The sequence below is a fragment of the Aspergillus vadensis genome, assembly GCF_003184925.1.
Source record: "Aspergillus vadensis CBS 113365 unplaced genomic scaffold BO88scaffold_5, whole genome shotgun sequence".
NCBI classification, from domain to species: domain Eukaryota; kingdom Fungi; phylum Ascomycota; class Eurotiomycetes; order Eurotiales; family Aspergillaceae; genus Aspergillus; species Aspergillus vadensis.
In genome coordinates this window covers 1596408-1609380 of record NW_020292043.1, presented here as the reverse complement: position 1 = coordinate 1609380, position 12973 = coordinate 1596408, and the positions used below count along the sequence as shown (strand labels likewise).

At 54.1% G+C, this 12973-nt stretch overlaps 3 protein-coding genes across 3 annotated transcripts; 2 read left to right on the top strand and 1 right to left on the bottom strand.

Annotated features, from left to right (window-relative positions):
• Positions 1-2: 2 nt before the first annotated feature.
• On the bottom strand, positions 3-1892 carry BO88DRAFT_334505 (cofactor FMO1 FAD enzyme; the record flags this gene model as incomplete). The annotated part of the gene is made up of 4 exons (XM_025702805.1): positions 3-170; positions 219-891; positions 948-1803; positions 1853-1892. The coding sequence occupies 4 exons, from the start codon at positions 1890-1892 to the stop codon at positions 3-5; spliced, it is 1737 nt and encodes a 578-aa protein (XP_025565702.1).
• Positions 1893-2352: 460 nt separating this feature from the next.
• Positions 2353-3417, top strand: BO88DRAFT_451578 (uncharacterized protein; the record flags this gene model as incomplete). Its single annotated transcript, XM_025710641.1, has 2 exons — positions 2353-2627; positions 2694-3417. The coding sequence occupies 2 exons, from the start codon at positions 2353-2355 to the stop codon at positions 3415-3417; spliced, it is 999 nt and encodes a 332-aa protein (XP_025565701.1).
• Positions 3418-4378: 961 nt separating this feature from the next.
• Positions 4379-11856, top strand: BO88DRAFT_486326 (type I polyketide synthase). Its single transcript, XM_025712431.1, has 5 exons — positions 4379-4580; positions 4637-5841; positions 5906-8096; positions 8164-10742; positions 10803-11856. The coding sequence occupies exons 1-5, from the start codon at positions 4391-4393 to the stop codon at positions 11649-11651; spliced, it is 7014 nt and encodes a 2337-aa protein (XP_025565700.1). The 5' UTR covers positions 4379-4390; the 3' UTR covers positions 11652-11856.
• Positions 11857-12973: the final 1117 nt, after the last annotated feature.

Below are 12973 nucleotides of genomic sequence, written 5' to 3'. Positions count from 1 at the left end.
CATTATACGGCATGTTTCGACTTGGACGCTTGTCTCGCGGCCAAGGTTTGACGGAACTCGTCAATGATGCCCTTGTAGTCGCATGGGTACGATGGCATGAACAAGTGGGCGAGCAAGCTCTTCTTGCGCCGAGGGTTCACGCCGAGATCTTTAAGAAGAACATCGATATACTAGGGACAATTAGCTCACATGACGGAAAATTGGCAAGAGATGCTGACTGGAAGAAAGTCAAAGATCGCGTAAGCATGTTTTCTACCCTGTCCAACGTATCGTTTCCGCGTCCAGACATTCCACTCGGCGACCTCTCGCTCCATTTCGTGCAGCGACGGCGGATCGTGCAACCCGAGAAGGAACGCCACCCCCCACAGTGCCTGCACCTCGGATACAGTGGGAGTAAGAATGGAGTGGATGAATCCTGGAAAGTAAATGGATCGGTCTCCTGCGGCTACGAGCGAAGGGACAACCATGCGTCGATAATGTCGGCTAGGCCCGTGCAGAATGTGCTTCCCACCGGTCGTCTTCTCGCGATTGACCCCCTCGCCAAGTTTACTAGGGGGATTCTGGAGCCCGGGAAGCAGTTCATCGACTGCCTGTTCGGCCTCGGCCTGGAGTCTCGCCCACTTTCTTTCTTCCGAACAGCTCGGGTCTGCATGTGGCATGAGGCCGTATTTATGCTGCAGCTCCTGACTGAAAACGTGAAAAGATTTGTCGAACCCTGTCGACAGAATCACGTAGTTTGTTTGAAATGAAGTCCCGTCCTTCAGACGGACCGTGTTGTCCTCGCCGAATGAGTCAATCTCGGTTCGGTGGACGGTGCAATCGCCCGCGTGGAATGTCTTCCAGAAGAGCGGGACACTGGCTGCTCCGAGACCAGCATTTGCCCAGAAGATCCTACGAACAGCAGGTTGTTAGATGCTCAGAATCACTGACAGGAGGTCTGGGTTTACCCGTTTCCATGAGGCAATGGCCTTAGCTTTTTGGCATTCTCCGACTTGGAGTAACCAGCGTGCCTGTCAGCCAACCAGTTCACAACGAGCCAGAAGAGCCAGAGGATGAACCGTCCGATGATCGTCCTCTGGAAAAATTGGTGAACAGCCCCGTCGGTGCTCATAACGGAGAGACCCATAAGCATCACTGCTCTCGTGGTCACCACATCCATGGTGTTGACCATTCCGAACAGCGTGGGAGGCATGATGGCCAGAGGACCACACCCGTCGTCTCGGACGACCCAGTTGACCTTCTTTCCCGCTTTCAGCAGCAGAAAGGCAGTGTCGTACGACGACTTGGCACCACCCACGACGGTTGCCGACTGAATCTGGCGCAGTAGATCGAGATGCCTCCCCGTCTCGCACGAGTGGATGATCGGTGCACTGAAGCTGGCTGCCTTAGGCCAGACAGGGATGACCGGATGGGACGTTGCCCCAGATGCGTAGATGAGTTTCTTACACTCAATGTCAGGCTTGCCGGCAATCTCGAGACGCCACTTTCCGCTGGGCAATTGAAAGACATTCGTCACTCTCGTCCGCAGACGAGTCCGTCGAACCAGATCAAAGTCCCAGGCAAAGTCGTTCAGGTAGGTGTGGATGGTATCGCCCGAGATGTAGCCATCCTCCGTGATACCTTCATTGCGCATCGGATAGAAAGAGTATTCAAACAGGCCGTATTTAATCTGCGCGTAGAGGCTTGGATAGATTTTGTCGGCGCTCCAGACACCTCCAATCGACTCCTGCTCATCCAGGATAACGAGGTCGGCGGATGGTCGGAAATCTAAATATGTCTTTGCAGATATCAAACCATTCCAGCCTGTACACAAGATTAGTAGAAGGATTGAAACCCAAACAGTCCTGCATACCAGCGCCGACAATAACAACCTCCACGCGCTCGGGATTCATCGATGAGCCCATGATTGATGTTGACGATGATCTTATGTCACACAGTCTCTGGGAAAGCAGAGAAAACTTCAATTAATGACTATGCAGTCCTCGTGCTCATCGGCTCTCTTTAGCCTTGTTCGATTCACTGAAATTCGTGTATGGCCGAACGTGGGCCGACGCATTCTCACCAGCTTATCCGATGATCTCGGACATAGCGGCCCGCCCATTCCCGCACTCACTTGGGGGTCACCAGGTCACCATCTATAGGCGCACATTCGAGGCTGCTCTGCGTGAAATAATCATTTAATATTTGTACACAGCGGCCTTGGTGCTACCCAAATCGCACACAGGTACTCAAATTTTGTCCGTTGATTGACTCGTTTACTGGTGACAGCTCTCTACCATGGCACTGTCAGATCCTTACTACATCTTCCGTACCTTCAGCGGTCTCGGGATCATTACGCTTTGGATCCTTATGATGCTGAACGGCACGTTTGCTGAGATGGTCTCGACAAACCTGCGAGGCATATTTCCAACGGGCACAGCGCTCCAGAAGAGCTGGACCGGCATCCAGGCCATCGACTTTTTCCTCAGCCTGCTTATCGTCTTCTTCAACTCGGTTGTCAGCATTCACGACTTGCCAGACATTGGGCCTTTTCTCATATCAGTCGATTTGGTGCTCGCCATCGGGGTCTTCAACATGATGACGGTGGTAGAAGGCCGACGAAACCGGAAGACAAGTCCACTACGATCGTAAGGAAACAGAGTCCTATCATACATTTCCAAAGTCATGGTAGAACTGACGATGGGTGCCTCCAGTCCTGCTTGGTGGCAAACGATGTGGAACTTTTTCGGCGCTGCGTGCGCGCTGCCAGTCTACTTGCACCTGTACGTGGAGAAACGATTACGGACGCCTCTTCCTCGCATTCCGCCCGCGCAGGCACAAGCTCTTCCCTTCTCCGCGATCTGGAACACGCTGATATCCGTTCCCTTGCTTGTACCAACCGTGCTCAGGGTCAGCCCATTCCAGATCCAGGCTGGGATGGTCCTGTGGTTGCTCGGGCCACCTTCTCTGAATCTTTTTCAGGACGCAGTCAGTTCCCTCATCACCGCAACCGGATACAGGGGAGTGCAAAGCCCTACCACAGTTACCTATTGGATTGTCGGTAGCATTAGTGCTATTTGCCATGTTGCTGTTATCTTGAGTCCCTACTTCTTCCCCGGAGTCACTCTCAGTCGGATTTACTGGCCCAACCACAGCGCTGTTCAACAGGGCCAATATTACCTTGCTGAGGGGGCCATGCTCTTTATCCAGTATGACTACATTATAATCAATCTCTCTGTGCTTGCTGTGGGATTCTACAAATTCAACCTTGGCAGTGCGGCCGCTACCAAGCCATCGACTCAAGCCCAGCCGGCTGTCAATCCCAGACTTGTATTCACAGCTGTCACGGCGGTTTTGGGCCCTGGCGCTGGAATGGCATGGTTACTTTGCGATAAGGAAAGGGAGTTAGAAAAGCAGGCCAATGCAATCCAGCAGTAAAAGTTCCGGTGTCTCTTCACTTACTCATGACGCCTTTTCCTGTGTGGTGGGTTATTAAGATGCGGAAGAGGGCGGTCTCCATGGAAGAAGGACACGCATATTTTGGAGTTGATTCTTATAAATCCTTGAAATTACAGAGGGTCTGTCTATAATTTGGAGAACGAGAATCTAGAGAATTCCTACCCGTTTCCGTCAACCTGCTGAGAATAATACCCATACCTCCCTCCAAAATTCCATATAGGGCGAATGTCGAGTCCTAATCTCATTTTTTTGAATTTCATAGGCAGCAGTTATTCAGAGAATTGTGTTTTACATGTAAAATCACCGGAAGATGGGTGGTCGGATGCCGATAGCGCGATCGTTTCCCATTGACTCAGCTTCGTTAATGCCTCCGCGGCCCGCAGGGGTCCGTTTTTTGCAGATAACGAGTAGCGAGAGGCTGCTTACTCTGGGTCGCGCCTTCGGTGATGACAGTAAGCAAAGAACAGCAGTGATCACTGGTAAAATGGGCCTGGGAAGGCCCGTGAGAATCAGCCTTGTCCGTAGATGCAACGGTATCTTGATAATCAAGTGCCCAGCTAACCAACGGACTCCCTCGAACTCTTCTGGACAAAGTTCGGTGCGCAATTCCCCGAATTTGCCGCTAGTCGGATGTCCGTCTTACCTCGAGTCAAAGGAATTGCGGTCTCGGCGTGAGCAGGGGACATCGCACTGCCTGCTGCTATGGTTCTCCGGTAGCGAACTAGAGGCCTAGAAGACCGTTTCCGCGTGGTAGGAAGGGTCAGATTGCGTGGGATGCTCTGTTGAGATAAGCATTAATTGAACGCTTCTCCCCTAGCAGCTCAAATATTGAACCGTTCCCTGAGAAATCAATCATTTCATATATAGATAATAAAAACGGTCACAGTGCACATAGACACCTTGGGACTTTTTTGAAGTGACCAATATCCTTGTCCCAGTACCAATATCAAAGATGCTTGCCGTGATCAGGAGCTCCAGCACGTCGTCTACATCGACGTTAGACGGGGACCCCCGTGGAACTATGCCCTCGAGCAGCAACTCGTCCGTTGGGTCTGATGATGGATACCCAGCACAATCATTCCCCGACTATGCAGAGAAGCCGCTTGAAGACCAGTTGGAACCAATCGCTGTTGTTGGCATGGGTACGCCATCTTGCACATCATGGGTCTCGAAGATGAAAACTAATCCAAACACATAGGTTGCCGCCTGCCTGGCGACGTTAAATCCGTCTCTGACTTTTGGGATCTCATGATGAAGAAAGGGACCGGCAGCACACCCAAAGTGCCTGCCTCGCGATTCAACATCGATGCCCATATTCACCAAAACAATGACCGTCCCGGGAGCTTTGGCGTCCTGGGCGGGTATTTCCTGAAAGATGACCTAGCAGATTTCGATCCTGGCCTGTTCGGCATCACCCCTGTGGAAGCCATGTGGATGGACCCGCAACAACGGAAACTGCTTGAGGTCGTCTACGAGGCCCTAGAGTCTGGGGGCATTTCACTCGAGAAGATCTCCGGCACCCGCACGGCCGTGTTTGCCGCCAGCTTCACAGCTGATTGGCAGCAGATGGCCTTCAAGGAGCACTCCTTCCGACACAGTCTGGCCGCAACTGGCGTGGATCCAGGGATCATCAGCAACCGGATCAGCCACGTCTTCAATCTGAACGGGCCCAGCATTTTATGCAATACGGCGTGCTCTTCATCGGTGTATGCGTTGCACAATGCCTGCAACGCCCTGCGCAATGGCGAAGCCGAGGGTGCTATCGTCGGCGGTGTCAACCTGATCATCACCGTTGACCAGCACATGAACACGGCCAAGCTCGGTGTTTTGTCGCCCACGTCGGTCTGCCACACCTTTGATGAAAGTGCAGATGGGTATGGCCGTGCCGATGCGGTGGGTGCCGTATACTTGAAACGTCTGTCCGACGCCATTCGCGATGGCGATCCCATCCGTGGCGTGATCCGATCTAGCGCCACCAACTCCAATGGCAAAGTCGCTGGCGCTGGCATCACCCATCCCAACCGCGAAGGCCAGGCCCAGGTAATTGCAGCGGCTTACGAACGTGGCGGAGACCTTGACCCCCGGCTCACAGGGTACTTTGAGTGCCACGGAACCGGTACTGCGGTGGGGGATCCGCTGGAGGTGCACGCCGTGTCTATGGCGATGAACAAGAAGCGGCGTCGAGATGTCGACCATCCCCTCTGGATCGGTGCCGTCAAGACCAACATCGGACACTCTGAGGCGGCCAGCGGCATCTCCGCCCTAATAAAAGCCATCCTGATCACCGAGCGGGGCATGATCCCCGCCACCCGTGGGGTGGTGAACCCTAGCAAGGCTATCAAGTGGGATGAGTGGCAGGTGCAGGTCCCGACGGAGGCGGTTCCTTTCCCCCGCGAGCTCCCTGTGTGTCGTGTCTCCATCAACAGTTCTAGGATACGGTGGTACGAATGCTCATGTTATTGTGGAGGGCACGGAGTCCTTTGCGCGCAATGGCACAGCTGCCTACACTTATGACGATCCCTGGACACAAAAGCCCAGGGTGCGATTTCCCGGCTCCAGACGAGCGTGGGAACGCAATCGAGCTTACTTGCTCCCCTTTTCAGCCCACGATAAAATCACATTGCGTCGCAATATTGAGGCCCATGGAAAGGTCGCAGCTAACTATAGTCTGCTCGATCTGTCGTACACGCTAGCAACCCGACGCAGTGTGCTCGCGAGTAAGGCATTTGCAGTTGCCAGCTACGGGACCCTGAGCACGGTATTCGATGCAGTCGGGGAGCACTTTGCCTTTGCAGATAAGAAAAGCATCCGTTCCGTCGCCTTTGTCTTCACGGGACAGGGAGCGCAGTGGGCCCGGATGGGTGTAGAGCTTATGCACTATTGCCCGGCATTCCTGCAGTCCATCCGGGCGCTGGATCAAGTGCTCGGCGAGCTGCAGGATGGCCCTGAGTGGTCGATTGAAGACGTTCTGCTTGTGCATGCGGACGCCTCTCCCGTCAACGACGCCGAGTTTTCGCAGCCCTTGTGCACCGCTGTCCAGATCGCCATCGTGCAGCTGCTGCAATCCTGGAATGTCCGACCGGTCGCAACTGTTGGTCATTCATCGGGGGAGATGGCGGCCGCATACGCGGCAGGCCTGATCTCGGCACAGGATGCAATTGTGGCGGCTTACTACCGTGGAAGAGTAGCTAAGGATGTCGACACCAACGGTGCGATGCTAGCGGTGGGTTTGTCCGCTGAGATGGTCAGGCCGTATCTCGCCGGCCTGGAGGACCGGATCGTTGTCGCCTGTGACAATTCCCCGTCACTGGTCACGCTGTCCGGCGACAAAGACGCGCTAGAAACTCTTCAATCCCCACTCAATGCGGCCGGAGTCTTCAACCGCGCGTTGAAGACAAACGGCAAGGCATACCATTCACACCACATGTCGCCGGCGGCGGAGAAATACCGGGCCCTCATGCATGAGGCCAAGCAACATCGCAGGAGACGCGTCGTTCCGCTGGCCACGTCTGCTCGGATGGTTTCCTCGGTGACCAACACCGTTCTGCCTGAGGGGACTCTCCTTGATGCGGACTACTGGAGCCGGAATCTGCGCAGTCCCGTGCTATTCAATCAAGCTGTGCAGACAGTTCTCACTGACGAGACTTTTTCAGAGGTCGACCTTCTCATTGAAATCGGCCCACACTCGGCCCTGGCCGGTCCCGTCAAACAAATCCGAGAGTCACTGAAGAGCCAGGCAGACAAGATCGAATACATCCCCACGCTAGTCCGGGGCGAAGATTGTTCAGTTCGCCTGTTGAAGGTGGCAGGGGAGCTATTTCTGCGGAGCTACAAGGCGTTGGACATGGAGAAGGTCACTAGTGCCTACATTGATAGCACAGGAAGACCCAGCCGGACCAAGGGTTCGACCATCGTGGATCTTCCCCCCTACCAGTGGAACTACACACGTCCCTTGTGGGCGGAGAGCCGCAGTAGTCGCGAACAGCGCCAGCCCCGATTCCCGCGGCACGACGTGCTGGGCCAGCGAGTCCTCGGCGCCTCCCCGGCGGAGCCCACCTGGCGCAATGTCCTGCGGGCCCGTGACCTGCCCTGGCTGAAAGATCACCATTTGGGCGGCGAGTCCGTCTTCCCCGCTGCGGGATATTTTGCCATGGCTATTGAGGCGATCTGGCAGATCAACGAGCTCAGCGATGACCCTGTTGAAATCGAGAGTTATGTGCTGCGCGATGTGTCCATCAAGACAGCGCTGGTGACACCAGACGATGACGACGGGATCGAGGTTCTCTTCAACATGCGTCCGTCCGTGTACGGGGGCAAGCAGTGGGACTGGCGGGTCTCGTCGGTGGATAGCACTGGCATCAATAAAAACCACATGCAGGGCACCATCGGCATCAACACCCGCCCCCGGGGAAAGAAACCGCGCTCCGTGCCACGGTTTCCACAGAGAGCAAGCGGCAAGGCGTGGAATCAGGCCCTACGCGAAGTTGGTTTCGATTACGGCCCTACCTTTCAGGACATGGACATTGTGCGCTTCGACGGAAAACAGTATCATGCGTCCTGCACAACCAACATCAAGCAGGTTGTCGACCAGAACCTAGGCGAGTCGCGCTACGTGCTGCACCCGGCGTCGATTGACTCGACTCTGCAGCTTTGCATAGGTAAGAAACCTGAAGGCGCTCTTCTTATTATCTTTACTCAGGAGTTGGAACTAACTTGCTGGAATAGCTGCAATTTACGCTGGTCGAACCGAAGCTATGGCCTGCGGTGTAGTGCCCGTGCAGGTCGACGAAATCGCCATCTGGCCCCCTACAGCTGAACAACTCGCGGAGAGCAAGGCAATTGCGTACGCCAACGTGCACCGCCGTGGACTTCGTACATCGGAGAGTACAGTCCAACTGACCTCTGCGCAGAACGGCGAGATGTTGATGGAGATCGTGAACATGCGCGCAACATCCTATGAGGCGGCGGTTCCCCAGCGGCTGGAGAGCGCGCTGCACGAGGCGCCGTACGGTCAGATGGCGTGGGAGTTGGACATCGATGAGCCCAAGAACAGAGAGGGACTCACGACGTCGGAGCTGACCAATTTGGCTCTGTTCAAGTATCCTGCCTATAGGGTGGCCGAGCTGGGTATGGCCTATACGGCAGAGATCCTCGGAGCAAACCCGGAGGCGCTCTACACAGTCATCGTGACCTCCGAGGAAGAGCTGGAGGCGGCTACGCACGTTGTTGCCCGATACCGCAATGCTAAGGCTATCCACGTCGACCTCGCGCAGGAACTCGAGGCCCAGGGCCTGAAGAAGGAATCATTCGATATTGTTATTGCAGAAACCCAGGGCCAGAGTCTCCTGAGCGACATAATCACACCAGGTGCATCGGTAATGAGATCCGACTTGACTGTTGCTGGCAAAACTCCAGAGACAAAATCGCTACCTACCGCTCCGGTTCAGCTAGTCTACCGTGACTATCCGACTAGCATCGTCGCCGCGGTCACGGCTGCACTGGAGGCCGTGGGATGGGACGTGAGGGTTACCCGCCTCTTGGCTTCTACCTCCAACGTAGAAGGACACATCATCATGCTAGCCGATTTCGAGGGTCCGCTGCTTTTCACTCTCCAGGAAGACGAGTTTGGCGCTATCCAGAACATCGTGGCTCGCACCTCGTCCTTACTCTGGGTCGCGCCCGGTGGCTTTCTACAAGGCAAGCAGCCGGAGTACGCCATGGTCTCTGGTCTTGCCCGCGCCATCACGGCGGAACAGGCGTCGCTGGACTTCCGCGTTCTGGACGTCGATCCCGCCAGTTTTGATGCCGAGTCCGCCGCTCAATCCGTCCTGAGAGTTTTGCAAATGCAGACCCAGACCGCGGAGTCGCCTGAGCGCGAGGTCTGTGTTTCTGTCGACAAGACGTACATCAGTCGACTGGTACGGAATACCAACCTCAACGAGCTATACACGGCGCAGGATAAGCCTAACCCAATGAGTTTCACGTCTGGAGAGCGAGTGTCTGGTTTGGTTTCCAAGGCTAAAGTTGTATTCCAGCAACAGCAGCAGGAGGAAGAATCTGATGTTGAGCCTGGTCACGTCGAAGTGCAGGTGCAAAGCAGTGGTCTCACCAAAGAAGGCGTACTGGTCATCACCGGGGCTGACTACGCCACCACCTTCAGCCAGGAAATCGGTGGTGTTGTGACGCGAGTTGGCCCTGGGGTGTCTGGCTTCGCACTTGGCGACAGAGTGGTCGGATTCCAAGCGGCCCATTTCGACAGCTACCAGCAGGTCCCGGCCATGATGCTGCACCGACTCAAGGCGGAGGAGGACATGACAAGCACGGTCAGCGGCCTGTCAGCTTATGCTGCTGCTCTCTATGGGCTGCAGACTCTGGCCGGCGTGAGAAACGGAGAGAATGTGCTGGTTTTGAACAAGACAGGGTCCGCGGGCGTTGCCGCAATCAAACTCGCACAGCGCCAAGGGGCGAATGTTTATGTTATCGCAGACAGTGACGAGGAAGTTGCTTTTCTGCAGGCCCATCTGGGCCTAGACACTCGTCATATCATCCGGTCTTCAGACGGGCCAGTTTCCGAGCGCCTGGAGGAGCTCACAGGCGGCCACGGAGCTGACGTGGTGTTCAGCGATGCCTCAAGCGTTGATTCAACGGCGGCGCATGAGGCATGGCGCTGCATCGCGCCCTTTGGCCGTTTTCTCGACAGCGGCCGCAAGGGCACTTCCGGCGCCAAAGCTCTGAATTCCCTGCCTGTCCATCGCAGTGCCAGCTACATCCCCTTCGACGTCCTGGACCTCTACCTGTCCCGGCCAGGAGTTGTGTCTGAGCTGCTGCCGGCCATTGTCTGCGAGGTCAACAGTACCGACCCTAGCTTACTTCCAATCAAGGCCATCCATCTGGGCGAGATTGACCGGGCAGTGACAGAATTCTCAGACGCGTTCGGGGCCGCTAAACCTGTGGTTCAGTACCAGACATCGGACAGTCCGATCCAGGTCCTTCCCACTCGAGATGGCAAGCTTCGATTGCGTCCAGATGTCACGTACCTTCTGGTCGGCTGCCTGGGCGGTCTTGGACGGAGCTTGACATCATGGATGATGGAGTGTGGTGCCCGTCGTTTCACTTTTCTCTCCCGCTCAGGAGCAGACGCAGAATCAGCTGCAGAGCTGGTTCGACAGCTCGAGGGCGCTGGTGCAGTTGTTCAAGTTGTGCGCGGCGATGCGACATCAAGAGAAGATGTCTCTCGCGCGGTCAGTGGTGTGCCGTTGGAGCACCCGATTCGGGGTGTTATCCACGCGGCAATGGTGCTGAGGGTAAGTTCATGACTATCACGTGGGTAATTAAGATTTTATACACTGACTGTGGCTTTGCAGGACGGACTCTTTCACTCCATGACCTACAAGGATTGGAAACAGTCCACCCAGCCCAAGGTGCTTGGAGCGCAGAACCTGCATGCTGCCCTGGCCGATGAGCCTCTAGACTTCTTCCTTATGACCAGCTCCGTCTCGGGAATTCTGGGCACCCCGGGTCAGAGCAACTACGCGGCGGCCAACACCTACCTGGACTCACTCGCCCGTCATAGACGGGTCAGTAATCAGGCTGCCACCTCCGTTGTCCTGCCGATGGTGCTGGGTGTTGGCGTCGTGGCAGAGAACGACACCCTCGAGGACGCTCTGAAGCGCAAGGGAATGTACGGTATTGACGAGAAGCATCTGCTACAGTCCTTTGAAGCAGCTATTACCTCCAACACTTACCTTGAACCCGCTCCAGACCATGTGGTGGTCGGGCTGGATCCTGCCAAGCTGCAAAAGGCTGTTAATGACAGCGCCAGCACCGACAGCTTCTGGCTTGATGACGCGCGCTTCAGCCACGCCGTGCACTCCATCAACATCTCATCCGATGAAGCCAGAGCGGGTGCACATCTGAGCATCCTGCCCAGCATCCGGGCAGCAGAGTCATCGGCTGAGGCGGTCGCACTCATCTGTCAGCATTTCATCGACAAGCTCTCGCGCATGCTGATGCTGGACCCTGCAGATGTGGATGCTGAGGTTGGCTCAGTCGCTTCCTATGGAATTGATTCCATGGTTGGCGCCGAGTTACGCAATTGGATCTTTAAGGAATTTGCTATGGACATGCCCTTCCAGCAGTTGCTGGCGCCGAGCCTAACCATCTCCAAGTTTGCGACTCAAGTATGCGAGGTGCAAAATATCGTTGAGTCATAGACGGCATTGCTGTTTGCAGCTCTCCTTTTGACATGCAGGTCTTGTTTGGTCTGATGTCTTTGTCTCGTTTCTATGCATATTACAGCTTGCATAGATGGGTATAATGCTATGCGGTTCCATGACTTTCTATTCTAACGTAATTCAGCTAGTCAGCAATCACACTGATCCTCCATCTGAAACAGTGATCAAGTCATACTGATGCGATTCATACATAGCTAATCTTCCATATTGACTAAACTGAAAAATAAACGTCGCAAAATTCGCATGTCTATCCCTTGTATCCCATCAGCACGGATAAAAGTTTCCAGCCACGACTGTTTCCTGTCAGCTACTTTGAAACTCATGATAGTGTTCATACTCTTGCCTTATCGTAAGGTGTGCCTGTTTGAACAGGAAGCATATCGATGGCAGCGCTGATTCTATCCTCTGGAGCACAGTTTCAGCAACTGGTGTGGACTATGTACGTGGGGTGAATACAGCAGTCTGCTAACAAATATCACATAGACTCTATGGAGAAGCTGGCAAAATTAGCAAAGCATTTCTACAAGTAAGGATGCATTCATCGATTTATCTCGTATATTCTCCCAGAATTGGAACGGAAGTCTGAAAACATACAAGGTCAATGAATCTAAGGGAACAATCCTCCTATCAGTTTAGCTCGTTCTATCATACAGATGTGGTGTTAAAAGTGAAGTATACTTTGTTATTACACATTTTATCACTTTTTTTTATCTTCAACAATACTTATATACCACTAATATTGAGGTAAGTCATTGTATAAAAAGCCACCTACCATCATCATGAAAGCAGACACTAGGCAGTCAATGTTTAGTCAATTCCCAAACGCACATGTATTACTTGGCTCCCTCGACGGTACACCCATCATCGTCCACTCAAATACGCACATCCCAGTATTTCCATCCTATTCGCCCTTCGGCAATCTTAGAACGCCTGGAACCCTGGCATGCTATGTGACACTACCCCAAGTGATTCAGAAAGCCGGGAAAGAAGAATTAAGTCACAAGGTCTGAACCTGAGACGGTAGTGGATACATATGTACTCCCTACTTCAACTTCCTGGTGCTAACTCTATATGGTTCAGATCGAATGGCCCTTTCTGCTCAATAGGGCAGTTTCCAGTGGTCCGCTGTCGTGAAAATCGCGCGTCCATCCAGGCCAGCCACTCTGGTGCGGCAGCAGGGATTATCTGGTCATGATTCATTCTGGGATACTCGCTGATATGGACGTCATTTACGACATCACACGAATGTTTCCATATAGTCTGTGTTACAGATGGCACAACCGCACTGGCTCGCATAGCTC

What these genes read in the sequence shown, in the direction of transcription:
- BO88DRAFT_486326 (XM_025712431.1), top strand. Translation starts at nt 4,391, where the DNA reads ATGCTTGCCGTGATCAGGAGCTCCAGCACGTCGTCTACATCGACGTTA. An exon ending in AATCGCTGTTGTTGGCATGG is followed by an intron (nt 4,581 to 4,636) that starts GTACGCCATCTT and finishes CCAAACACATAG; the next exon opens with GTTGCCGCCTGCCTGGCGAC. An exon ending in GACTCTGCAGCTTTGCATAG is followed by an intron (nt 8,097 to 8,163) that starts GTAAGAAACCTG and finishes TTGCTGGAATAG; the next exon opens with CTGCAATTTACGCTGGTCGA.